Below are 26,484 nucleotides of genomic sequence, written 5' to 3'. Positions count from 1 at the left end.
ACATAGACTATGGATCCTGAGGAATGAATCAAATTGTTATGTTCTAGAAATATCTCATATGCTCAGACAATGATGTGTGTGTATACCCAATGCATAGAGGCAAGAATGGCCAGTTGATTGTTGTTGTATTAAAAAATCAAGCATATGATCTCAGGGCTAGTAAACAACACTAATAATAGTTATAAAGCCACTACAACAAACAAGATACTGTGGATAACTATGGTTAAGGGCAAACAGCAAGAAATATTTGCATTGGGGATACAAGCTGTGAAGGCACTCAGTAGATTTTTCTGATAGAGTTGACCTAAAAAGAAATTAAAATGGCCGAGACATTTAAATAACTAATAGCATAGGACTATCCTTCTCCAAAACACACTTTTGTCAGATCTGTCTGATTTCTGTTGCTAAAACCAAATGTCAAGAATCAAAATTGAAGCTGAATAATTACAAGTAAGGTACCTATTGTAACAAGGGCCTGTCTTACAACTAGAATTTGTTCAAAATGTAAAACAAACAACTAAATCAACATTATACAAAAGAACGTTTTTGTGTATCTTTAAAAATGCAAGAATTAGCCTCTCCAGGGCCTAGACGGGTTAGTTTGCCTGATGTCCCTACCACACAACCTCTCCAAGCCCCTAATCTAGTTTGATTCTACATCCAGTGCCCTGGGCTAGTCAGAGCACCAATAACTGAAACATCTTCAACCTGTAAGTGTTAAGACAGGACTTCTCTTTCCTGCCATTAACCTAAAGATACCTCTCAATGAATTATAAGAATAGATGAGAAAGGATAAATACTATAGAAGAAAACTTCCCTGTACTAAGGAAAATCATACCCTTACAGATTTAAGAAGTAGACAAAATACCAAAAGACAAAAACATAAAAGAAAATCCCCACGGTCTGCAATAGTGAAAGCACTAAGTGTAGAGAACAAAGAAAAATATCCAAAACAATAGCCATATAAAATGGAAAACACTCAGAATAACAGCTCAGGTTTTAAGGGAAAGCCAGAAAAGCATGGAACAAGATATTTCAAGTACAAAAAGAACACAGTAACAGACCTAGACTTATCCAGCAAAGCTCTCTGCCATCTTTGAAATAGAAAGAAAACCTTACCGTGATATGAAGAGCTTTAAAAATTATACTCAACGTCATGCACTCATATCCTACTCATCACCCCACCCCTTCCTGACTCCGGTTCCAGGGAACCCAACATTCTTTTCACCTCCATGGTTGCACATGGAAAAAAAAACATTACTACATACAAAATAAAAATAAATATTTTCAAAGAGAAAAATATATCTATCAGATCAAATGTAAGGAAAACACAGGCAGCAATATTTTGGGCTGAAAAAGAAATGAACACAGCCAAGAGACTGTTGAAAGAAATATGAACCATAATTACTAAAACCCAAAGCACTACTAAAAATCATGTGCATGTATGTGCACACACACAAAACCCACCAAAAATTAATGACACGATGACGAAATTAACATACATATTTCAGTAATAACTATAAATATCAATGACATCAATTCTCCAATTGAAAGACCTAGGCTGAATGAAGGGATGTAGCTCAGTGGTAGAGCGCTTGTCTAGCAAGCACAAGGCCCTGGGTTCAGTTCTAAGCTCCAGGGGAAAAAAAACCCATCTATTGTTTATAAGGAACACATTAGCTTTAGAGAAGAGTAAGAGAACAGAAAAAACATTCTACTCAAAAAGGACAAGGAGGCAAATAGGCATCACTAACCTAATATCTGGCAAAATAGACTTCAAACTGAAACTAATCAGAAGAAATAAAAAGGGAGAGTGCTTTATAATAACTACGTAGTTAACCAAGAAGACATTACTATCCTTAATATATATTCACCGAACTCTGGTGCACCCGATTTCATTAAAAAATGTATTACTGGGATGAAAGACATAGATTAACATCAATACATTAAATAGTACTTTATCCAATTGACAAAAAAACCCCATAGAAACATCAGAATTAAGTGCTCTCCATCAAATGTACTAATGAAAATATACAGACTATTCCAACCATACACCAAAGAATACACATTTTACTCAGCAGTGCATGGAAGCTTTTCTAAAATAGACCACACCCTGGGACAAAAAACCTTCACAAATTCAGAAAGATTCAAATACCTTCATGTATCCTGTCAGATAATAATGCAATAAAACTTAAAATCAATAGCAAATAAATCTCTAGTAAATACAAACTCAAGCAGATTAAGCAACATATTACTGAATGATGGATGGGTCAAAGAAGAGATAAAATATTTTCTGGAATTAAATGAAAATGAAAACACAATATACAAAAACCTCTGGTGTGCAACTAAATGGAGTACTACAGGAAATTTTATACTTCAAATGTATATACTAAAATATCAGAAAAGGCATAAATAAATGACATAAGGACCCAACAAAAAATTTGGAAAACAAATATAAACCAAATCCAAATTTTATTGATTGCACAAAATAATAAAAATCACAGCACAAATTAATAACTAGGAAAAATACAAAGAATCAACAAAATTAAGATAAAATAAAATTACCAGACCCTTGGCTCAGCTAACCAAATGGAAAAACAAAAACAAAAATCAATGACCCAAATTAACACACACACACACACACACACACACACACACACACACACACACACACACACACTTCAGACTAATATAGGCAATGTCAAAAAAACAAAAAAAAAACCTCATATTCTATCAAATTGAAAACCTAAAGAAAAGAAAATGACTTCTAGATTAAGCCAATCCACCAAAAATGAAACCAAGAAGAGATCAACAACCTAAACAGATGTGTAACAAAGGAGAAGATTGGAATAGAAATAGAAAGCCTTCCAGCTACAAATAGTCCTAGAGCCAGATACAGTCACAGGGGAATTAAACCAGACATTCAAAGATCTATAGCCATTCTTTCTTAAGCTATTGGGTTTTGTTTGGTTGGGTTTTTTTGTTTGTTCTTTATTATTATTATTATTATTATTATTATTATTATTATTATTCTTTAGTCTTTATTTTACAGTCTGGTTTGCTATCCCCTCCCCAGTCCACCCAGACAGCTCCCCCACTCCATTCCTCCTCACCCCAACTCCCATCTCCATGAGTATGTCCCCACCCCACCCCAGACCTCCCCACTCTCTGGTGCCTTGGTCTCCTCAAGGATGAGGTGTCTCTTCTCACTGAGGCCACCAGGCAGTTCTCTCTGCTGTCTATGTGTTGGGGGTCTCATCTCAGCTGGTGTATGCTGCCTGATGGTTGGATCAGTGTCTGAGAGATCTCAGGGGTCCAGGTCAGTTGAGACTGCTGGTCTTCCCACTGCTGGTCTTCCTATGGTTGCCCTCTTCCTCAGCTTCTTCCAGCCTTTCCCTAGATTCAAGCATAGGTGTCCCCCTGGCTTCTGTCCATTGGTTGGATGTGAATATCTGCATCTGACTCTTTTTTCAGTGCTTTGTTTGGGTCTTTTCAGTGGCACCCATGCTAGGGCTCTGTCTATGGCATGCCCAACAGTGGGAGAGGCAACTTGTAGAGTCCACCTCCAATAGAAAGACAGGGCATCGAGTGGAGAGATGGGGTTCCCATCCCACAGTCAAAAGCACTGACCCAGAATTGTTCCTGTCTAAAAGAACTGCAGGGACAAAACTGGAGAAGAGACTGAGCGAAAGGAGGCTCAATGACAGGCCCAAATTGGGATCCAGCTCAAGGGGAGGCTCCAAGGCCTGGATACTATTAACTATTGTTTTTAAAAAGACAGAAGTATCAGGAGCACCCAAATAAAAAGCCAGCATTTAAAGCCCAAAATCAGATAAAGACACACAAAAAGAAAGCTTCTCAAAATATGAATATAGAACATAAAAATTTCAAAATGAACACCATAATTATGACAGGATACAAGATGCATCTTGCAAATTATAATAAATTACACAAGTGGATTTTTCTATAAAATGCTCACAAAGAGGATTAACAACATGTAAAGTCTCAGGGAAAAACAAGAGGAAACAACTTTAATATAATATTACCTATATTTGTAAACCCATAGCCTCCTATGTGAAGAAAAGCTAAAAATCTAATTGAAGCTAATGAGGTAAGATAACCACTATGCCCATAATCAATGAACCAACAATAAGATACAAGAAGGAAATTGGAAGGATACCAAACAATCTGAAGAAAATGAGACATAAATTACTAGAAAACTTCAAAATAAGAACATTCTTCACTAAAATGACAGGATACAAAATATTCAGAAAATAGGAAAGATCCTATTTACAATAGCCTCATAGAAAATAAAACATCTAGGAGTAATATGATAGAAAATCTAAACCTCTGAAGAAAGAGACAGAGAAAGGTACTAGAAAATGGAAAGATAGCCCATGCTCATGGATTGGTAGAATTAACATTGTGAAAATGACTATTATACCAAAAGCCATTTACAGATTCCTTGCAATCCCAATCACAATTCTTACCACATTCCTCACTGGAATAGGGAAACAAATAGCTTGATATTCATATGGAACCACAAAAGTTCCCAGAGAGTCAAAACAATTCTTTGTTAAAAGAATGGTGCTGGAGGGATTACCATTCCAGAGTTCAAAATATATCATACAGTCATAGTAAAACAAACAAGCAAACAAACAACAACAAAACATACCAGTATAGTATAGGCACTAAAGCAGATATATAGAGAACAAAGGAACAAAATGGAAGACCTGAAGATAAATACATGAATACAGCCATTTAATATTGGACAAAACCATCAAAAACAGAAGCTAGAGAAAAGAAATCTTCAACAAATGGTGCTATGAAAACTGGGTTATCTATGTATAAAAGGATGCAATTAGATCCTCATATATGATCCTGTACAAAAACTAATTCCAAACAAAGATTTAATGTGAAACCCAGAACACTAAAACAGCTGGATGAAAACGTAAATAGTATCCTAAATGATATCTAAGTGTAGGAATAGGCCTCTGTTTGCCCAGGAATTAAGGCTACAATTGACCTCATAAAACTAAAGGAACTTCTGCACAGCTAAAAAGACAAAACAATCAACTAAAATAAATCAATTAAAATAAAAAAGGAAACAATCTGACTGAAAAGGAAGACCACAGAATGGGAATCATTGCCCGTTTATACCTCTGATAAAGGATTAGTATCTAGGATATATAAAGAGCTATAAAAACAAAGATTTGAAAAAAAGTCCCATTCAAAAAAAATAAACAGTTCTCAAAAGAAACCCCCTCCAAAAAGAATGGAAATATATTTTTAAATGTTCACTGTCTCTAGCAACTGGGGAAATGCAATCTAAACAATTTTGAGATTTCACCTTTGCATGCGGTAAGAGTGGAAAAGACGAACAAAACAACCAAGAAGAAATGCTTGAGGGGGATGTGGCTGAAGGAAGCCCTCATGCACTGCTGATGGTATCTTAAACCTAGCCAGTCAGCTGTGGAGATCTGTGTGAAAGTTCCTCAAGCTAAATCTTCCTCATGACTCAGCTCTACCACTCCTAGTCACATGCCGAAAGAACGTGACACCCTACTCCACAGACCCTTGTTCAACCATGTTCGTGCTATTTAGAGTAGCTAAGAAATGGAAATAACCTTTACGTTCTTCACTGAGGGATGGATGATATAAAAGTGATATATGATGATACATGTACACTATGGAATATTATTCAGCTCTAAGGAAAAATGAAATCATAAAAGTTTCAGGTAAATGGATAGAACTAGAAAAGATAACGTGGAACAAGGTAACCCAGATACAGAAAGACAAACACTGCATGGTCTCTTTCAGTTATGGTTCTTAGCTCCATATGTTCAGATGTGAGTAAAGAACTTTGAGTATCCCCCAAAATCAGGAAAGGAAAAATGGAACACCATGGAGGCAGGACGGAGCAATAGAAAGTAGAATAGAAGGATACAAGTGATCTGAAGTGGGAGATGGAAAAAAAAGGCAGCTTTAATTATGGAGGAGAACGGCATATAATTACAGAAGAATGAAAAGAGTTAACAATAAGGATGCCTAAAAACGTCACAAGGAATCAAACTATTATCTATCTACCTAAAATACCCAAGACACATGTAAATATATGAACATATATATATGTACACAATTTAAATGAAAATTCCCTATCGTGGCTGGCAATACTCCCTCCACAGACCATCTAATACCCTCAATACCACGCATAAGAAGCCCTCTTTAGATTGTCCATCAGAGTGATCCAAGGTACTGCCCAAACATAATAGGCTGAGGTCCTTGGTTACCTCCCAGTTGTGGAATGTAAGACCTTATTGTTAACCACGTACACAAAGGTCTACCTGCTTCTGTCTCTCCAGTGCTGGAATTAAAGATGTGTGCCACCACATGGAGCGTAATTCAGTTTTTAATCAAAAATATACTTGCAGCATTCCTTCCCTGTTGTCTCTCCAAGTCCTCTCATGTCCCTTCTCTCTAACACCTCCCATGCTTCCTCCCAATTAAATTAATGATCTATTCATTATTGTTATTACATATATAAGTGCATAACTACATTAAAAGCATGCTGAACTTATGTATAATAGCCAGAAGCTGGAAAGAACGCAGTTGCCCTTCAACAGAGGAATGGATACAGAAAATGTGGTACATACTCAGCAATTAAAAACAATGACGTCATGAAATTCATAGACAAATGGATGGAACTAGAAAATATCATCCTGAGTGAGGTAACCCAATCACAAAAGAACACACATGGTATGCACTCACTGATAAGTGGATATTAGCCCCAAAGCTCAGAATACCTAAGAAACAATTCACAGACCATATGAAGCTACAGATGAGGATGCTTGCAGCCAACCATCGAACTGAGAACAGGGTCCGCAATGAAGGAGTTAGAGGAAGGACTGAAGGAGCAGAAAGGGTTTGCAACCCCATAGGAAGAACAGCAATATTTTTTTTGTTGTTTTCTGCATAGTAATTTTCTTTCTTTTTTTATTTTTTTATTAACTTGAGTATTTCTTATTTACATTTCGAGTGCTATTCCCTTTCCCGGTTTACTGGCCAACATCCCCCCTAACCCCTCCCTCCCTTTTTTATGGGTGTTCCTCCCCATCCTCCCCCCATTGGCACCCTCCCCAACAATCACATTCACTGGGGGTTCAGTCTTAGGGACCCAGGGCTTCCCTTCCACTGGTGCTCTTATTAGGATATTCATTGATACCTATGAGGTCAGAGTCCAGGGTCAGTCCATGCCTAGTCTTTTAGGTAGTGGCTAGTCCCTGGAAGCTCTGGTTGCTTGGCATTGTTGTACATATGGGGTCTCGAGCCCCTTCAAGCTCTTTCAGTCCTTTCTCTGATTCCTTCAACAGGGGTCCTATTCTCAGTTCAGTGGTTTGCTGCTGGCATTCGCCTCTGTATTTGCTGTATTCTGGCTGTGTCTCTCAGGAGAGAGATCTACATCCGGCTCCTGTCTGCCTGCACTTCTTTTTGCTTCATCCATCTTGTCTAATTGGGTGGCTGTATATGTATGGGCCACATGTGGGGCAGGCTCTGAATGGGTGTTCCTTCTGTGTGTGTTTTAATCTTTGCCTCTCTATTCCCTGCCAAGGGTATTCTTGTTCCCCTTTTAAAGAAGGAGTGAAGCATTCACATTTTGATCATCCGGAAGAACAGCAATATTAATTAACCAGATCCTCCCCCTTTCCCCCAAGCTCCTGGGGACTATAACCACCAACCAAAGAGTGCACATGGAGGAACCCATGTCTCTAGCAGCATATGTAGCAGAGGATGGCGTTATCTGGCATGAATAGGAGATGCTCTTGGTCCTGTGAAGGCTCATTTCCTCAACGTAGGGGAATGCCAGTGTGTTGAGGTGAGGGTGGGTGGGTGGGAGTGGGAGCATCTTCAAAAAAGCTGGGGGAGGGTAGTGGGACAGGAGAGGGTAGAAAGGAAATAACATTTGAAATGTAAATACATAAAATATCCAATAAAAGTGAATTTCTAAAACTGGAAAGGAACTGTTTCACATCGTCTGCAGAGAGCTAATAAAGCTTGGGTTTGAATATTCTTTTTAAAAAAAGCATGCTGAATAGGTAAATACCAAATAATACAATTACTTGAGGTATTATAAAACAGAAAAACACAGTAAGTCACAATGTAGAGATCAAGTGATGTTGTGGAGCCAGCCCCAGCCTGTACATTGATCTAAATACTCCTGCACCTAGGGAAACATCTCTGAATAAGTGGCAGAAAGACTGTAACTGCTAGGGGGACATTAAGTCTTCTGTGAGAGTGTGTCTCCTAGAAACAGCAGGGACTATTCATCCTTAACACATAATAATCGGCTGCCCAAGTAAGACCTCAACAATGATGATATCAAGATAAGGCCGAATAGGGAAATCTTATAGATTCCCACTCCTAGACAAAAAAGCAATAGGCAGCTGATGACTGTTAAGGGAGATTTAGCCTCCCTAAAGATGAGCCCCCAAATGAGTGTCCAATAAAAAAGCACTCATTCTTGAAATCATATACATAAGCTACACTAAACCAATTTTAGCATGCTGCTTTTATATAACTTTTTATTTATAAGATGTTAGAGAGAAGGGACATGAAGAAGAGACTGTCAATCCTAGCAGCTTCTACTGATAACTTACTGTTAATATAGGAGCAACCTTTATCAATGAAGATTACAGAGGTTTTATCCGAAATAGAGCTAAGAAATTCCTGATACAGTTATTCTAACCAAAGGACAGAGTCCTATAGCTTTAATATTATCCCAGTCCTTGTTTTACAAAATTTCTCCCATTCAGGTAGCTCTCTGTACTGTCTGAACTGTTCCTACTTGAGACATTCCAGCCCAGCAAACCAAGCTTTCACATTTTACAGTTTCCTAAGATACTACCTTTATTTCCTATAGTTATTTCACCTACATCTTCCTTGAATGTTCTGTCTCAATGACTTGATTAACTACCTAGCATGGGTCCATGATAATCCAACATGCTCCCCTGTTCTGGACTTACGCCATGTGCAACCAAGTTCTCAAAACAAATGTAAACCCGATTGACACGACTTAATTGTTACTCATCTAAAATTTTGTGATTTTGAAAAAAAAAAAAAAACTAGTTTGTCTCCTCGCTCGCTATGCATATGTTCAAAAATGGCCTATCGGGCAAACCACTAGCATTGTCTTCTACCAGTGATATCTAGCTGATTGGGGTTGCACTCTGAGTATTTAAAACAATTTAATTGGAAAATACAATACATTAACAATTGGGTCTTAATATATAGCCTAAGTTGGTCTTGAATTCATGATCCTCCTGCCTCTCCTAATCAAGGTAGAAATATGGTCAGAACCAGAGTCTGCAGGAGAGTACAGATACAGAATCCAAACTATCTAGACACCAGGAACAACTGCTCAGAGGAGGGCCATTCCTATCAAATGGATGACCGAAAAACCTCAGAAAGGTGACCACTGCCTATGGTGACCCAATCCATGAAGGAACTGTCCACTAACAAGACCACCATCTGTAAATTGAATTCACATGACTACCCAGGGATACAAGAGGAATCTGGAATCCAAGAATGGAACTGTGAGTTAAGAGTGGAGAAAGGAAACAGAAGAGACTATTCAGACTGTACATTACCATCCAGCCTGTCTCCTTGACATTTATTCCTCCTTTATTGAGTTCCTAAAGCAATTTAGGAGACCAGCTGTGCTCTCCCATCTGCCTCACCCTTTCCCTACTTCTCCTCCCCTCTCCCTCTCCTTATCTGTCCCTTTCCTTCTCCTTATCTCTCCGTTTCCTTACCCCCTACCTCTTTCCCAGGCTCTCCTCTTCCCCTCTGGGTTTCCTTCTCTTCCTCCTTCCTTCTCACTGTCACAGTTTTGTTGCATTCTTCTCTTGTTTTTCCTCCTCTTCCTATTCCCTCCATTTTATCCTTCTACTAGGCTTTCACAAAATACAGAGTATTCTGTGAGGTTTCTGTCTCTGGTTCTTGAGAGTTGGGAATGTTTTAAACCATCTGACTGCATTCCTTTACCCCTATCGTTTCAGTCTACCTTTAGCCAGAATTACCTCATCTCCTTTGTCCCTACTGTTGAACCAACCCTTCTTTTTACATTCCTCTCCTTCACATGTGATCTATCAATACAATAATATTCACTAGTCTCACTCTCATTTTCCATATCCACTCATGAACACAGTAATCAGTATCTTGGGGTATGTAGTACTATGAATTCCTTTACTTCCTAAAATCGTTGGCATTTAAAGAGTGTTTGATTGTATTTGACTATTACTGTATGTTCATAGTGGTACAAAAAGAGGACATATATCTTTAACGTTTTTAAAGTTTTAAACATGCATACACTATCTTTGTTATGATTTCTATTGATGTGATGAACAGATGACCAAAAGCAACTTGGGAAGAAAAGGATTTATTTCATCTTAGAACTCATCTTAAAACATTTCTCCAGTACTAGGAAAGTAAGGACCGGAACTCCAGACAGGAAGCTGGGGGAAAGAACTACGGCAGAAACCATGAAGGAATGCTGATTACCAAAGTGGATGGACCAGTTTTCAATCCCATCAACAATGAGTAAGGTTTTTCTTTTCCCCACATTTCTTTCAGTGTTTGTCACGAGTTCTGTTGAGCTTCATCATTCTGCCTGGAGTAAGATAAAAATCTCGCAGCTGCTTTAATTTGCATTTCCTTAACTGCTAGGGGTAGGGAACTTTCCGTAAGACCTATTACACATTTTCCTCCTTCTTTTGAGAAGTCTCTAGAACCACTTATGGAATGGGTCATATTCGTTTTGTTTCATTCTTTCTATTTTGAGTTCTTTAGATATTGTGAATATTAATCCTCAGTCTACTTTATAACTTACAACCTATAATACATACATATGTGTGTATAAATATACATAAATGGAGACCAGGAGAGAAAAAACTAAAACAATAAAATATAGAGTTGAGGACTTTGTTCTCAACACATACATCCATAATACAACTTCTGTACCTAAGGTTCAGGTATCACTTGCAGAACCAGGGTTATAAATAGTGTAAGTAGTGTAAAAGGCAGGGGATCAGGAGTTTGCTGTGAGGTTTTTTGTTTTCTAGGAATACCAGAAGCTATACTAAAAAGTCTTACCAACATGGCAGCCTAAACATGAGCCGAACCAAGATGACCAGTAAACATGGTAATGTAGAAAGCTCACCAGGCGTCAACACTACACAAAGAACTAGAAGAAACCAAGGAATGCGGAAAGCTGGAGACAGTCTTTCCCAGGGAAGAGCATATCAATTAGTTATCTAATGCCAAATGAGTAGCCCTGAAAACATACATACAAGTAATATACAGACTTACAGGTTACCTTTAGATACTTAGGAATACACACACACACACACACACACACACACACACACACACACACACACACACACACGTAATAGTTAATAAAAAAGAGATCATAGATTAAGAGATATGGAAGGGTTTGGAAGGAGGAAAGAAAATGGGTAATGAGGTAATTATACTATAAACAAATGAGCTAATTATATTACAAAAATTAAAAATAAATAAGTAAATAAAAATAAATGCTACCCAGCTTTTTGAACAGCCTGACCCAAATAACCCAACAGCTATCATTTCTGACATGTCCATGCAGATAAAACCAGTCAAGGAAGAAGTCATAGCTTATACTAAGACGTTCTTCCATTTGGTTGGTTATTTCTCTAAGCACCTGGAGTCTCAATGGGTTCTGTTCAACTATTCAAGGTGGGTTACATATAGCCTTGAGATTTTTGACAGGATAATTAGGAATTAATTAGGATCCACCTCCTGTGTGCTTGTACCCACAATAATAATAGCATGGATGTGGCCCAATTATGTCAGCACATCCTAGAAAAGCAAAATGCTTTTGATCAGATTGGTTTCCTCTACTAATCTTGACATAATTTGAGGTTTCAATCCCTTTAACCTGGAAAAAGATTCCTTTTGTTTCTGTTGGGGAAAAGCTGTTAAGTTCTTCCTTTTTCATCATCCTTAAAGTATGGTGTCAAGAATTGCAGCAAGCTGCCTCAGGACTAATCATGAAGGTCGATACTGAATGTATAAAAACTGGGGTGATGTGAAAAGCCAGTGATGTCCTGAGTGAATGCATATTGTTTGACATGGGCATACCCATGTCAAGATATCCAAAGCCTCATACCCATGGGAGTGGCAAAGTGTTCCCCAGATGAGGCTCAGAGGGATGACAAAGGCTTCCTCTGGTCCAAGTGTGAATGTTGACAGTGGGTAGAGAAAATGTCCAGTATAGATTTCCCTCCCTGGATGTTTGCAGCCTGAATATTGCTCTCCTACAAAGACAGCCAATCCCAACTTTTCTGTGTTCATGTATCTCTGCGTCTGCCTTTGTCTCATTCCCTTGCCACCCTGGTTAGGTTGATATCTGGATCTGTGCCGAGTGCCACAATCTATATTATGGAGCTATCCTAGGTATCCATCAGAAGAATGAGTGAAATGTAGATGTGAGTATATATAACCTGGAGTAACTTCACACACTAGGAATATAAAAAGGGACCATGGGAGCAGGGAGCACTAAAGAGAATAGGACACTAAAAAGGGCACAGTTGCTATCAAGTGTGAAGTGGGAAAAGTGGCTAGGGAAAACTTGCTCAGTGTTAGAGTTAACTTTTACAGAGAGAGCAAGAGAAAGGATAAATAACACTAAGGATATTTGAAAAAAAGGTATTATATTAATTCATAGCTACTCAAAATTGCATGTGATAGATGCATGTTTATGTGTATGTGTATATACTATATATGACTTATAATACATATTTAATTAAGTTATGCCAATCAGGGTGACAATGTTTCCCCCAAAATATATACTATCTAACAAAACCCTCAGTGGTAGGCACGGGAAACCTCCTATTGAGTTATTGGTTGGTGAAGTCAAAGAGACTTCCAAAACCATACAGTCTATTGCCATTGCTCTAGTGTCATTCAGAGAAGTGTTGCAGAAAATACCACAAACTTTGAACACAGGATTGGGAGGAATGGATCTAGATCTGACACAGAAACCTCGTCACTGAAGACTAATACCCATAGCTTTAGAAGGACTGCATGCCAGCTGCCAGTGCAGAGCCCTGATTTACATGACATTCTAGAGAAAAGCAATAGTAAGATAATGAAAAGCAGATCAGCATTTGAAGGAAGCAGGAGTTAAAATTTAAAAGAAGGATAAGATCTTCAGTGTGCAGTGATAGAAATAAAAATACTCTATTTCTGACTACAATGGCAGTTACATAACTACAAGCAATTAATAAAAAATCCATTGCGATACATAATTCATATTGGGGAATCCTATATGCAACCTATGCCCACGTGAAGCTGATAAATGACATTCTAGAACTAATAAACAATGTAATTTTTTAAAGGCAAAATAATATTGAAAATGGATAGTGTATCATTATCAAGTATTTATGCCAGTTTTACATTGATTTATCATATGAAAACTGTTCAATTCAAATTAACCACATTAATTGATTAAAGCATAAAAGCAAGTGATTCTTCTCCTCTAGCGGATAGAGGACAATGTCTGCAGACATATTTAGGTTGTTATAACTAGTAGATAGGAAAAAGCTACTTGACATCTAGTGGGTAGCAACAAAGAATGCTAATAACACATGACAATGTAAAGGGAAACTTGTAATTGAGGAAACTGGTCTGTGTTCTGTTTTGCCAACATGTAACTGATACCTATATGTTGCTATAAATTACATATATGTAATTTCGTGATACCTAAGAGCAAAATGCCTCATAAGATTGTTTTTATTCTGACTTAACTCCCTCACACACATCACAAGAGTTTTGTGTGTGATCATTGTAGATCTCTCAGAGTGCTTCTTGTCTATAATCTTAGCATTAAAACTACTAGGCCATGAACATGTTCAATATTTATAAAATTACTCTAATACTATACTGGCTGCTCGGAAAGAGTTATCACGTCAGGCCTGAGAATGCCAAACTTACAAAGATCTACTTGAAAAGTTCACCCTTCACAAGCACTGGAGAACTTAAATATCAGGAGGGATCTCTATGATGCCTTAGTCACAAAGCTCATCATGTCCAGTCAGCAGAAACAATGTGGTTTATATCAAGTATTTGCTTTCCTTCTGAAAATCTGAAATTTTGGTGCATGCTATACAAAGAGTACCATATAATCAATTCCCTATGGAGGCGCTGAAGTTCAAATAGGGCAACGGACAGAGCTGGAGTTAGCCAGTAATGTCAGGCTCACGTCCCACATTTTCACTAGTTTGTTTACTTTAAGCCCAGTCCTTCACAGCTGACTAGAAGCAGCTCATACACCCTTCTATTGTTTCCTAGTATTCCTTTAAAACTGAACAAAGTGAGATGCTCACATGCTCCAAGAAGCAGGGTCCTATCTCGCTGAGGTGGGGGTCATCATTGTTGTACTGCTTCTCCAAGTCTCTCACGAAGCCCATCTGAAATCTGTAGATGTCTTCAATGTTTCCAAAGATGACTTTCAGCTGCTCATCACTGAACATGTCCCTTCTCTTTCGGCACTGCTTCAGGTACCCCTGCAGACAAAGGAAAAGCTCAGGGTGAAGACATTCCTCCCATTGCTTCCTATGCAGGCATCATTTCAGTTCCATTAAGTAGGCAGATAAAAGGGGTTGGGGATTTAGCTCAGTGGTAGAGCCCTTGCCTAGCAAGCGCAAGGCCCTGGGTTCAGTCCTCAGCTCCGAAAGAAAAATAAAAAGTTTACTTAAGTAGGCAGATAATTTCTTTTTTTTTACATATTCACTTTACATCCCTCTCACTTCCCCCTCCTAGTCACCCCTCCCACAATCCTTCCTCCTCTTTCTTCTTCTCCCCTTCTCCTCTGAGCAGGTAGGGGATCCTCTGGGTATCTCTTCCTCCTGGGCACATCAACTCTCCCAAGCTATGCACTTCCTCTCCCACTGAAGCCAGACAAGGCATCCCAGTTAGAAGAACATAGCCCACATGCAGGCAACAGTTTTAAAGATGGCTCCTGCTCCAGTTGTTCACATGAAAACCAAGCAACCAAGAAGAGGAGGATGGATTACAGCCATGAAGGGGATAGGAACTCCACAGGAAGACCAACAGAGTCAACTAACCTGGACCTTTGGGACTCTCGAAATTGAACCCTCAACCAAAGAACGCATAGGGCTAGGGCCGAGACTTACCAGCACATACGTGAACACGCTGCCTACCCTCATGAGGAGTTTGCTTCCCTAGTGAGATCCTTTGGAGAGAACTAATTTTGATTTGTAAGTGGTTATCAATCAGTGATAGCTTCTGGGATAGAAATGAGGTCACATGTCTACTTCTCCTTTCAGTTCTAGAACCCCATCTTGTGCAGATCCATACAGGCCTTGTGTCTAACCCCTACTTAATATGTAACCTCTGTGGTTCTATGGTTTATAGCTTGATTATCATTGACCTTACAGTTAAAATTCACAATTAAGTGAATTCATACCATATTTGTCTTTCTGGTTATCGGATACCTCCCTCAGGATGATTTTTTTCTGTTCCATTTACCTGTGAATTTTATGATGTCATTTTTTAATTGCTGAGTAATATTCCATTGTATAAATGTATCACATTTTCTTTCTTTATCATTTCTTGTGAGGGGAATCTAGGTTGTTCCCGATTTCTGACTCTTATGAATAGACCATATTGGAACATATTTGAGCAAGTACCTCTGTCATAGAATGAATCCTCCTTTGAGTATATGCCTAAGAATAGTATGGCTGTATGACTGAATCTTGAAGTAGAGCAGTTCCCATCTTTCTATGGAACTGTCACACTGATCTTTATAGCTGTACAAGTCTGCACTCTCACCAGCAGTGGAGGAGTGTGTCCCTTACTGCACATACTTGTTGGCATGAGCTGTTACTTGTGTTATTGATCTTAGCCATCCTGACAGGTTTAAGATGGACTCTGAAAATAGTTCTGATTTGCACTTCCCTCATGGTAAAGGATGTTGAGCATTTCAAAGTGCTGTTCAGCCATTTGAGATTCCTCTGTTGAGAATCCTGTTAGATCTGTACCCCATTTTAAAATTGGTTGTTTGTTTTCTTGGTAACAAGTTTTTTGAGTTCTGCATGTACACTGCATGTTAGCTGGTAGAAAATCTTTTCCATGTAGGCTGCTGCTTTGTGAGAATGATGGTGCCCTTTGCTGTGCAGAAGTTGTTCTGTTTGATGAGGTCACCTTTATTAATTGTTGTCCTTAGTGTTTGGAATACACCTTAATTTTTACCTTAAATAGATCAAATTACAATAAATTATGCACAAGCAAAATTCTGCTCAGATCAACAGCTCATTGTTTAGTTGGGTCATTCGTTTTCTTGACTTTTTTATTTTTTAGTTCTTCATATATTCTGGATAACAATCCCCTTTGAGATTTCAACTAACTACAGTCAGAATAGCCAAGATCAAGATAACAACTGGAACAAATGCTTGCAAGGACGAATGGAAAGGACAACCTATAGTCAGTGGTGGTGGGACTGCAGACTGGTACAGCCACTCTGGAAGAGTATGAAGAACTCCTAAAAGCTAAAGATAAATCTACTATGTGCTAACCTACACCACCCCTTGCATATATCCATAAGACTGCATCCTACTTCAAAGATTCCTGCTCAGTCATGTCATTGCTGATCTAGTCACAAAGTCTAGAAAATGGAAACAGCCTAAATGTCCTTCAAGTGATAAACAGATAATGAAAATGTGGGGCATATACACAATGGGATTCTATTCAGCTCTAAGGATAAATGAAAATAAAATTATGAAAATTTCAGATAAATGGATAGAACTAGAAATTATACTGAGTGAGATAACTCAGATCCAGGAAGACAAGTGTCATATAGTATCTCTTATATCTGGACCCTAGGTTATATTAACCTGGAATAACCAGAAAAAGACAAGATCACAGAAAGGGACCATATAGGGAGCACAATAGAGAGGAGAATAGCAAGAGATAGATGAAACTGATGGAAACAGTGCGGTGGCACTTTAGCTGTGGATGTGAGATAGAGCACAGAAGAGGAGGAACAGAGGAGGAATAAAAATCACTAAGGATGTAAGGAATCATCTTATTTTTTGTTTACCTAAAATTACATATAGTATGTATTATGCACCTTAGATGAAGTTACACCACTAGAGATGATAATGCTCCCCAAGGGTCATAGTTCATCCAACAAAAATCCCAGTGCCAACAGAAACAAACAAGCAAAAACAAAGAAACAAGCAAACAAACAAACAAACAAAAAAACCCCCTGGTTGTGGACATCTTAAAAGACTCCCAAAATAATATAGACTATTGCTGTTGTCACTGGTGGCCCCTCAGATACTGAAGGTAAGTCTTTATTGCTGAAGACACCCCACACTTCAGACATAGTACTTGAAAGAATCCAAGTGTAACTCAATTGGAAGCCTCCTCCCTGAGAAAGAGCTCACATAGTACTGGAAGATGCAATGCAAGCTGCAAAGGGAGAAAAGTAACCAAATAGTACTACCTGGCTGTGATGCCTACACACACACACACACACACACACACACACACACACACACACACACACACACACACACACACACACACACACACACACACATGTCCATCACAGCAAGATATCTCCAAAGGTATAATAGTGGCACTTATAAACTGGGAGTAACCAACAAGCATAAGGAATTCTGCCTGGTTCTGAGTCTTCTAGCCAACTACCAGTGGTTAGTGAGACCATGAATTTTAGAAAAGAACTGACTTCTGCTACTTTCTCAAACCAGTATATTTTCTAACTACATTCTTAATACTTATCCTTATAACTATAGATTAGAGTAGCTTTCAATTCTTGTCAAAGAAACTTCTTTTTGCAACAGAGAGAAATCATTACAGAAAGCCACAACTGGTCAAAATGCAGAGAACAAACAGCAGGATTCCCAGCCCCATTTGATAGATTTGTAATAAACATATACATATAAAGCTCAGGGAAGATCACAGAAGATGGGATGGGATGGGTATAAAAGCCAGAGGACCAGAAAGTCTGCTGTGAGACTATGTCTTCTATATAGGACAGAGAAACTGCACCCTTGAAATCTAAACAGTATAGTATCCTAAAGAAAACCTGAATAATGACAATACCCATTGACATGACAACATGGCTGGGGACATCTCCCAGAGTCCCACCCTTAGATGAAGACCAATTAACAGTGCTGAAAAGAGAATCAGTCTTCCTTCATTATGAGCCCCTAATTGGTTATCTAAGGTGTTTAGGTGGGGTAGGGATTAGGGAAGACATAATCAAATCAGGGCTGCCCTAATTTTAGGCTAATTAGCTGTCGTATCTGTTTATTCTAATATACTATATAAAAATTACCATACTATACAACATATTAGCATTATCAATATATACCAAGAAATAATGACCTTTGGTGAGTACCTGGGTAGAAATAATGACAAAAAAGAGAAAAATCTACTACTTTTGAAAGGTCAGAGATTTTTGTCATTGCTGCTGCTGTTTGGTTTTGGTTTTAATTTATTTTATGTAGCCCAGACAGGCCTCAAATTCATGATCCTCAAATTTCAGTTTCCTGTGTGATTAGGTTACAGGTACAAGCAACAATTACCACATGCAGCTTAAAACCAAGGTTTAAACCTAAAAGACAGAAGTAACATGGTAAAACTTATTAGATAAAGGAAGAATTTCTTGATGGTGAAACAACTGAGACGAATCCAAATGACCAAGGAAAGATAGGCAAGATTTTCTGGCGGCATCTGAGAATAGAACTGATTTCACATTTATATTATGCCTGAGCTAATTCTGCCCCAGGGACAGAAAAGACATCATTTTGAAGCATCTTTAGCCCTGTTTGTTTAGCACTTAATTTCTTCTATTGTAAAATTAGTACCATGGTTACAAACGGCAATGTCACAGATGATTAGTCATAATGATACTGAGCTAAGTTCTGAGTTTTTAATCCCCCTGGCTAGATGGCGAAATCTGTGGAGAGTGCGGTAGATTGTCCTATTAACACATTCACACTCCAATAAGATGTGCTTCCATGATTGCTAAGGAGGAAGGGGCAGGAAGTGGAGAAGAGAGCTGTCTCACTACCGTAGGTTTCTCCAGTGAAAGTATGTCCACACAGTACAAAACCAGAGAGATAAAGAGCCACATATTACTTAAAGAACAAGCTCCCCAATCCACTTAGTTTAGATTTGGGGAACAAGGTCAAGGGTTAAACAGACTTTGCTGAGGTTTCTTAGCCAGACAGCAAACTATGACTTGACCCTGGGAATCTCAGTTCTAACCCTGGTACTCTTTCTGAAAATATTTTGGTGCTGAAGGCTATGGTTTATGGGTAATACAGTCTAAAGCTAGAATACTGCCGATTGCCCAGCTAAACACAGATTTCTCTAATTCTCTTTGATATCTATTTGCTGTGGAGTGGAATAAAGATAGCTTTTAATGTCTTCAACAAAAGCTCTGACTAGGTTGGCTGCATTGGACAAATCCGCACTCCTCTTCCTGTACAGATTAACACATCCATGTTGTACCTTGTGTTCTGAGACCATGATGTTTGAGAGTTGGGGAAAATAAGGCCTACTTCTACGACTAACAGGCTTTCACAGCATTTGAGCCTGGAAACAGTAAGAAAACTTTTTTCTAATTAAGGATAATTTGTTGGTACAGAAAATAATAATATTTGCCTTCTTTGAAGATTAAGTGACATCCAATATGATAATCAAACAAGTATGTAAATGCAAACAATTATATTTATTTTTACTTTGCAATGTTTTTTGCGAATCTACCATGTGTCAGACACTGTGGGTTATGGATTCAAAGTCAGTGATTAACAAATAAGATCCCCTTCCTTGAAGCCCTTGGTCCTGCCAAGACTGAACCCCCAGTGAACGTGATTGTTGGGAGGAGGGCGGCAATGGGGGGAGGGTGGAGAGGGGAACACCCATAAAGAAGGGGAGGGGAGGATTAGGGGCGTTGGCCCAGAAACCGGAAAGGAATAACACTCAAATGTATATAAGAAATACTCAAGTTAATAAAGATAAAAGAGATCGCCTTCCTCTTATGATATTTACATCCTAGTATGATAGATAAGCTATAAGTAAATGAATACAGAAATACACAATTTAGCTAGTAGTCAAAAGTATAATGGAGAAAGGTAAAATAGGAAAACGAAGATGCAATGGAAGCTTGAAGTTTTAAATAGAATATACGAATAAAAACTTGAAGCACCTAATTGGAGGAGGATTTCTCTGGGCAGGGAAAAAGTAGTTTAATGTCTCTGTTTGGGAGCATGTCTGGCTCTAGATGAATAGTACGAAGCCAGTAACGGTGGGTTAGTAAGAACAGAGAAAAAGAAGCAAGAGATGAAGCCAAAATAGCGAGGGGGTGACACTACTTGCCCCTGGAAGTAATAACAGTTTCCATTTTTACTTGAAGGGAAATTATGAGCCATTGGGAGGTTTTAAGCAAAGGGGAAAAATTAGCTTAGGTCATGACAGCCTGCCCTAGTTATCAAGTGGCGAATAGATTCTATTAGTTTATTACAGATACCATAATATCTGCAAATTCTCATTTGAGGATTTCTCAGTTCCTAAGTCCCACTTCTCAAAACTTTATATTTGCAAATCAAATAGGTGAATTACTAAAATGAACAATTTTATTCAGTAAGTCTGAGATAGAGCCAAGCATTTTACATGTGTAACAAGGTGATGCTGATGCTGATGGCTACAACAGAAACCTTTGAGAATAAAAGGAGAGCTACGGATAGATGAGTGAACAGAAAAAAATCCTTTGAAGGAAGAAATAGAAAGACATTTTCTAAAATATCTGGAGCATATTTAATTATAGCATTACATCTGTGATCTGGAGTTACAGATCAGTGGTAGTAAACTTGTCTAACATGTACAAGGGTCCAAGTTCACACCCCAGTACAATTCACATGTAAACAACAACAGTACATTTCTTTAGTTCCCTCAACGACTTTAAGGAGTAGGTATATAATGAAGTGCAAAGGACAAAGGAGAAAATTGAGCTCAGAGTACGTGTATACTTGATGTAGGGCTACCTTTAAGGTGATGGGTTTAATTTGTGACTAAGTTGAAATATAACAGTCAGAACAGTATGTTTCTAGAACCTAAGTTCTTTTCACCCTATCTTACTGCTTCATGACATGAAGAGGATAATTCTTAATCTACTTAACTGAGAAAAGAAAATGAACTCAGGTTAAATTTAATATCCATAACTATCTTTCCATAGGTGTACTGTCTGATGAGATTTCAAATAGTAGTGTGCCTTTATTTAAATTAATTCTATTTAAGGAAAAAAATTAAGCTTTTCTTCTCAATAACACCAGCCATGTTGCTAAAGCTTGGCTAGCTAGCAGATGTCCACTAGAGAGAGGAGACAACACATTTCACCACCGAAGAAAGTTCTGTTAGATAGTTCTGTTCTAGCGAAACTAGGTATTTGAAAATATTACAACTATATTCTCAACCACAAAATAGTCCCCAGGTTAGGAGAAGAAATTAGGCTCTGATTGCTCCTAAGAGAGAAAGCAGGGTGATTTTGGTTTGTGTGTGTGTGTGTGTGTGTGTGTGTGTGTGTGTGTGTGTGTGTGTGTGTATGTGCCTTTTCAAAAAGGGCTAGAGAGACAGTTCAGTGGTTAAGAGCACTGGACACTCTTACAAAGGACCTGCATTGGATTTTAGCATCTACATAGTGGATCCCAATCATCTACAACTCCAGTTCCAGTGGATTCAATGCTTCCTCATGTACCAATCACACATGTGGTTGCACAGACATACATGCAGGCAAAGCACCCATATACATAAAATAATGACTTGAAAACATTCTTTTCTCCATTTTCTATTGATTTTCTCTTACTGCTTAGTAATAAATCCTTTAAAATGTTAACCAGCCTTCATTAAGAAAAAGAGAACATGGGGGGTGGTGAGGGGGTATGGAGGCTCCCATAGTCTAGAGATATAGAAAGCATGGAGTTGGGGAATATCAAGACACAAACTAAAGGAGCTGAAGCTTATTGATATAGCCTTCATATTGTGTTGATTTCTTTTACAATTACTTACTTATATGTTTAAATTAACCACATTGTTCTTTAAGTGAGGGAAGAGTACCAACGCATCAGGATCATAAGCGATGCTCTTGAAACTTAAATATGCTCATGTCTCACCGTAGCTACTGATAATTCATAACTTAGGTGGCAAGAGTGAAGACCTTACAATTTGCATCCTTTAAAATAATCCTAGGGACTCTTCTATACATTCAAGCCTCTCTGTTGCTTAAATGTCCTTTAATGAATGAGGTAGGTTAGGCCTTTGCTGGATCAGAAACCAAGAGTTTAAGAGTACAGATTTAGGAAAGGAAAGACAATGACAAAGAAGAGGCAGGCAAAGAGGTAAAGGTAGAAGGACAGAAGGTAAATATTAATGAATTAATAACAAAGATGGATAAAAAAAAGGAGAGAGAAAAAAGAAAACCCAAAGGATGCAATTTCATTCTACTGAAAACAATCTGGGAGGTGAGTCCAGCTGCTTTTTTGGTCATTTTGAGACTGCCTCAGGCAGGCTCAGGCAGATGGTCAGCTCTTCCTAGAAGTGTCCTGCATTGTACCACATATGCTTCCCCATGCACCACCATAGCTACCTCGCAAATGTCCTTGAGGTGCTTGATGTAATGACGTTCCGTGCTCATGATCTCATTGATGACATTGGCCCGCATCTGGTCACGGTTCTGTAGTGGCCGGCCCAGACAGAGGCAGTCTGAGTTGGGGTCCAGGTGCCCATTCTGCACGTCACTGGGCCCTTCCTCCACCCCATCCTCCTGGTTCACCCAGAGCTGTAGAAGTAGGAAAAGAAAAAAAAATAATAATAGGTTAGAGAAATTTCCAGCTAAATAGAAAAAAGAGTATCTTTCTGTTTCCACAGCGCCTTCATTCAGAAGCTTTTGAAAACAGTATTAGGACTGCCTGTACGATGTCCTGATGCCCTACAAATGCTTCTAGTACTCTCTAAGTCTCTAGAAACCTATCTATAAAATGGAACATGTGAAGAATTTCTGGATCATTTTGAAGAGGCTTGGTAACCAAGAAGGCATTTGAAGGGAGAAAAGTAAAAGCAAACAGAAATTGTTCCTGCTGAAATATATGTATATACGGTTTGTTTTTTAGAAAAAGAAACTAGCTAGCTGGCACCTGAACCTCGCTGATCCTGTCCCACAGCTCCTTGCCCCCAAACCCCGAGGAAGAAAAAGCAGATCGCCCAGAAGTGTGGGGCAATCCTGAGACTGCAGGGGAGGAGAGACCACCACTTCTGCCCACCATTGCCCACATCCCTGGCCTAAGAGGAAACTGTATAGGGCCTCTGAACAGAGGAAGATAGGGGCAGTCAAGCTGGAGGAGCCCTGCAGTCCAGACTGCACCCGGATCTGAACGGACCTGGCAAAACAGTTCCCTGCACCCAAATCCTGTGGGAGGGAGAGCTAGACCTTCAGAGGGGCAAACACACCTGGGAAACTAGAGGAGACTGACTACTCTCTGCCCACAGTTCTGAGGCTAGAGGAAAACACCTAGCACCATCTGGGCCCCCTGTGCATAGGGATCTAGGAGAAGTAGGGGCAGGCACTTCTGGTTCCCACCCACAGTGAGAGCTGAAAGCCAGTGGAAAGGAACAACTACATGCCTGAGAGCAGAACACACTGTTCCCATAACTGGCTGAAAGAAAACAGGAAAACAGGTCTACAGTGCTCCTGAAACACAAGCCTATAGGAAGGGCAAGCCACTGTCAGAAATAGCAAAACAAATAACACCAGAGAAATCCTGATGGCAAGAGGCAATCGCAGGAACCCAAGCAAAAGAAACCAAGACTACATGGCATCATCGGAACCCAATTCTCCCACCAAAGCAAACACTGAATATCAAAACACACCAGAAAAGCAAGATCTAGATTTAAAATCACATTTGATCATGATGATGGAGGACTTTAAGAAAGACATAAAGAACTCCCTTAGAGAAATGCAGGAAAACACAAGTAAACAAATAGAAGCCCTTAGAGAGGAAACACAAAAATCCCTGAAAGAATTACAGGAAAACACAATCAAACAGGTGAAGGAATTAAAAATGGAAATAGAAACAATAAAGAAAGCACAAAGGGAGACATCCTGGATATAGAAAACCAAAGGAAGAGACAAGGAGCCGCAGATACAAGCATCACCAACAGAATACAAGAGCTAGAAGAGAGAATCTCAGGAGAAAGATTCCATAGAAATCATCGACACAACTGTCAAAGATAATGTAAAACGGAAAAAGCTTCTGGCCAAAAACATACAGGAAATCCAGGACACAATGAGAAGATCAAACCTAAAGATAATAGGTATAGAAGAGAGTGAAGACTCCCAACTCAAAGGAGCAATAAATATCTACAACAATATCATAGAAGAAAACTTCCCTAACCTGAAGAAAGAGATGCCCATAAAGATACAAGAAGCCTACAGAACTCCAAATAGATTAGACCAGGGAAGAAACTGCTCCCATCATATAATAGTCAAAACACCAAATGCACAAAACAAAAAGAAAGCAGTAAGGAAAATAGTCAAGTAACATATAAAGGCAGACCTATCAGAATCACACCAGACTTCTCACCAGAGACTATGAAAGCCAGAAGATCCTGGACAGATGTCATACAGACCCTAAGAGAACACAAATGCCAGCCCAGGTTACTGTATCCAGCAAAACTCTGAATTAAGATAGATGGAGAAACCATGATATTCCATGACAAAACCAAATTTACACAATATCTTTCTAAAAACCCAACCCTACAAAGGATAGTAAATGGTAAAGCCCAACACAAGGAAGCAAGTTACACCCTAGAAAAAGCAAGAAACTAATATTTTTGCACCAAAACCATAAGAAGAGAAGCACACAAACATAATCTCACGACCAAATAGGAAGATAACAGGAATCAACAATCACTATTACTTAAAGTCTCTCAACAATATCATAGAAGGACAATATCATAATGGACTCAATTCCCCAATAAAAAGACACAGATTAAGAAACTGGATAAGTAATGAGGACCCATCATTTTGCTGCCTACAAGAAACACACCTCAGAAAAAAAGACAGACACTACACCTCAGAGTAAAATTCTGGAAAACAAATTTCCAAGCAAATGGTCTGAAGAAGCAAGCTGGGATAGCCATTCTAATATCAAATAAAGTCGATTTTCAACCAAAAGTCATCAAAAAAGATAAAGAAGGACACTTCATATTCATCAAAGGAAAAATCCACCAAGATAAACTCTCAATCCTAAATATCTATGCTCCAAATACATACATAAAAGAGCACCTACATACATAAAAGAAACCTTACCAAAGCTCAAAACACACATTGCACCTCACACAATATTACCAGGAGATTTCGACACCCCACTCTCATCAATGGACAGATCATGCAAACAGAAATTAAACAGAGACCTAGACAGACTAACAGAAGTTATGAACCAAATGGACTTAACAGATATTTATTGAATATTCTATCCTAAAACAAAAGGATATACCTTCTTGTCACCAACTCATGGTACTTCCTCCAAAATTGACCATATAATCGGTCACAAAACAGGCCTTAAAAGATACAGAAAGAAAGAAAACATCCCATTCGTCCTATCAGACCAGCACAGGCGAAAGCTGATCCTCAATAACAATAAGAAAAGAACGCCCACATATACATGGAAATTGAACAATGATCTACTCAATGATAACCTGATCAAGGAAGAAATAAAGAAAGAAATTAAAAACTTTTTAGAATTTAATGAAAATGAAGGTACAACATACCCAAACTTATGGGACACAATGAAAGCTGTGCTAAGAGGAAAACTCATAGCTCTGAGTGCCTGCAGAAAGAAACAGGAAAGAGCATATGTCAGCAGCTTGACAGCACACCTAAAAGCTCTAGAACAAAAAGAAGCAAATACACCCAGGAGGAGTAGAAGGCAGGAAATAATCGAACTCAGAGCTGAAGTCAACCAAGTAGAAACAAAAAGGACCATACAACGAATCAACACAAACAAAAGCTGATTCTTTGAGAAAATCAACAAGATAGATAAACCCTTAGCCAGACTAACCATAGGACACAGAGAGTGTGTCCAAATTAACAAAATCAGAGAAGAAAATGGAGACATAACAACAGACTCAGAGGACATATAAAAAAATCATCAGATCCTACTACAAAAGCCTATATTCAACACAACTTGAAAATCTGGGGGAATTGGACAATTTCCTAGACAGATACCAGGTACCGAAGTTAAATCAGGAACAGATAAACCATTTAAACAACCCCATAACTCCTAAAGAAATAGAAGCAGTCATTAAAAGACTCCCAACCAAAAAGAGCTCAGTTCC

At 38.6% G+C, this 26,484-nt stretch overlaps 1 protein-coding gene across 1 annotated transcript in view; it reads right to left on the bottom strand.

Annotated features, from left to right (window-relative positions):
• Window positions 1-26,484, bottom strand: part of Arhgef9 (Cdc42 guanine nucleotide exchange factor 9) — an 80,561-nt gene that overhangs the window by 34,711 nt on the left and 19,366 nt on the right. Inside the window, exons 2-3 of the mRNA XM_032890490.1 lie at window positions 22,736-22,927; window positions 14,424-14,603 (exon numbers count right to left, since the gene is read on the bottom strand). Coding sequence (XP_032746381.1) covers window positions 14,424-14,603; window positions 22,736-22,927 — 372 coding nt within the window. The remainder of the gene's footprint in view (window positions 1-14,423; window positions 14,604-22,735; window positions 22,928-26,484) is intronic.

This window comes from Rattus rattus, chromosome X (assembly GCF_011064425.1).
Source record: "Rattus rattus isolate New Zealand chromosome X, Rrattus_CSIRO_v1, whole genome shotgun sequence".
Taxonomy (NCBI): Eukaryota; Metazoa; Chordata; class Mammalia; order Rodentia; family Muridae; genus Rattus; species Rattus rattus.
This window is presented reverse-complemented; position numbering and strand designations above follow the sequence as displayed.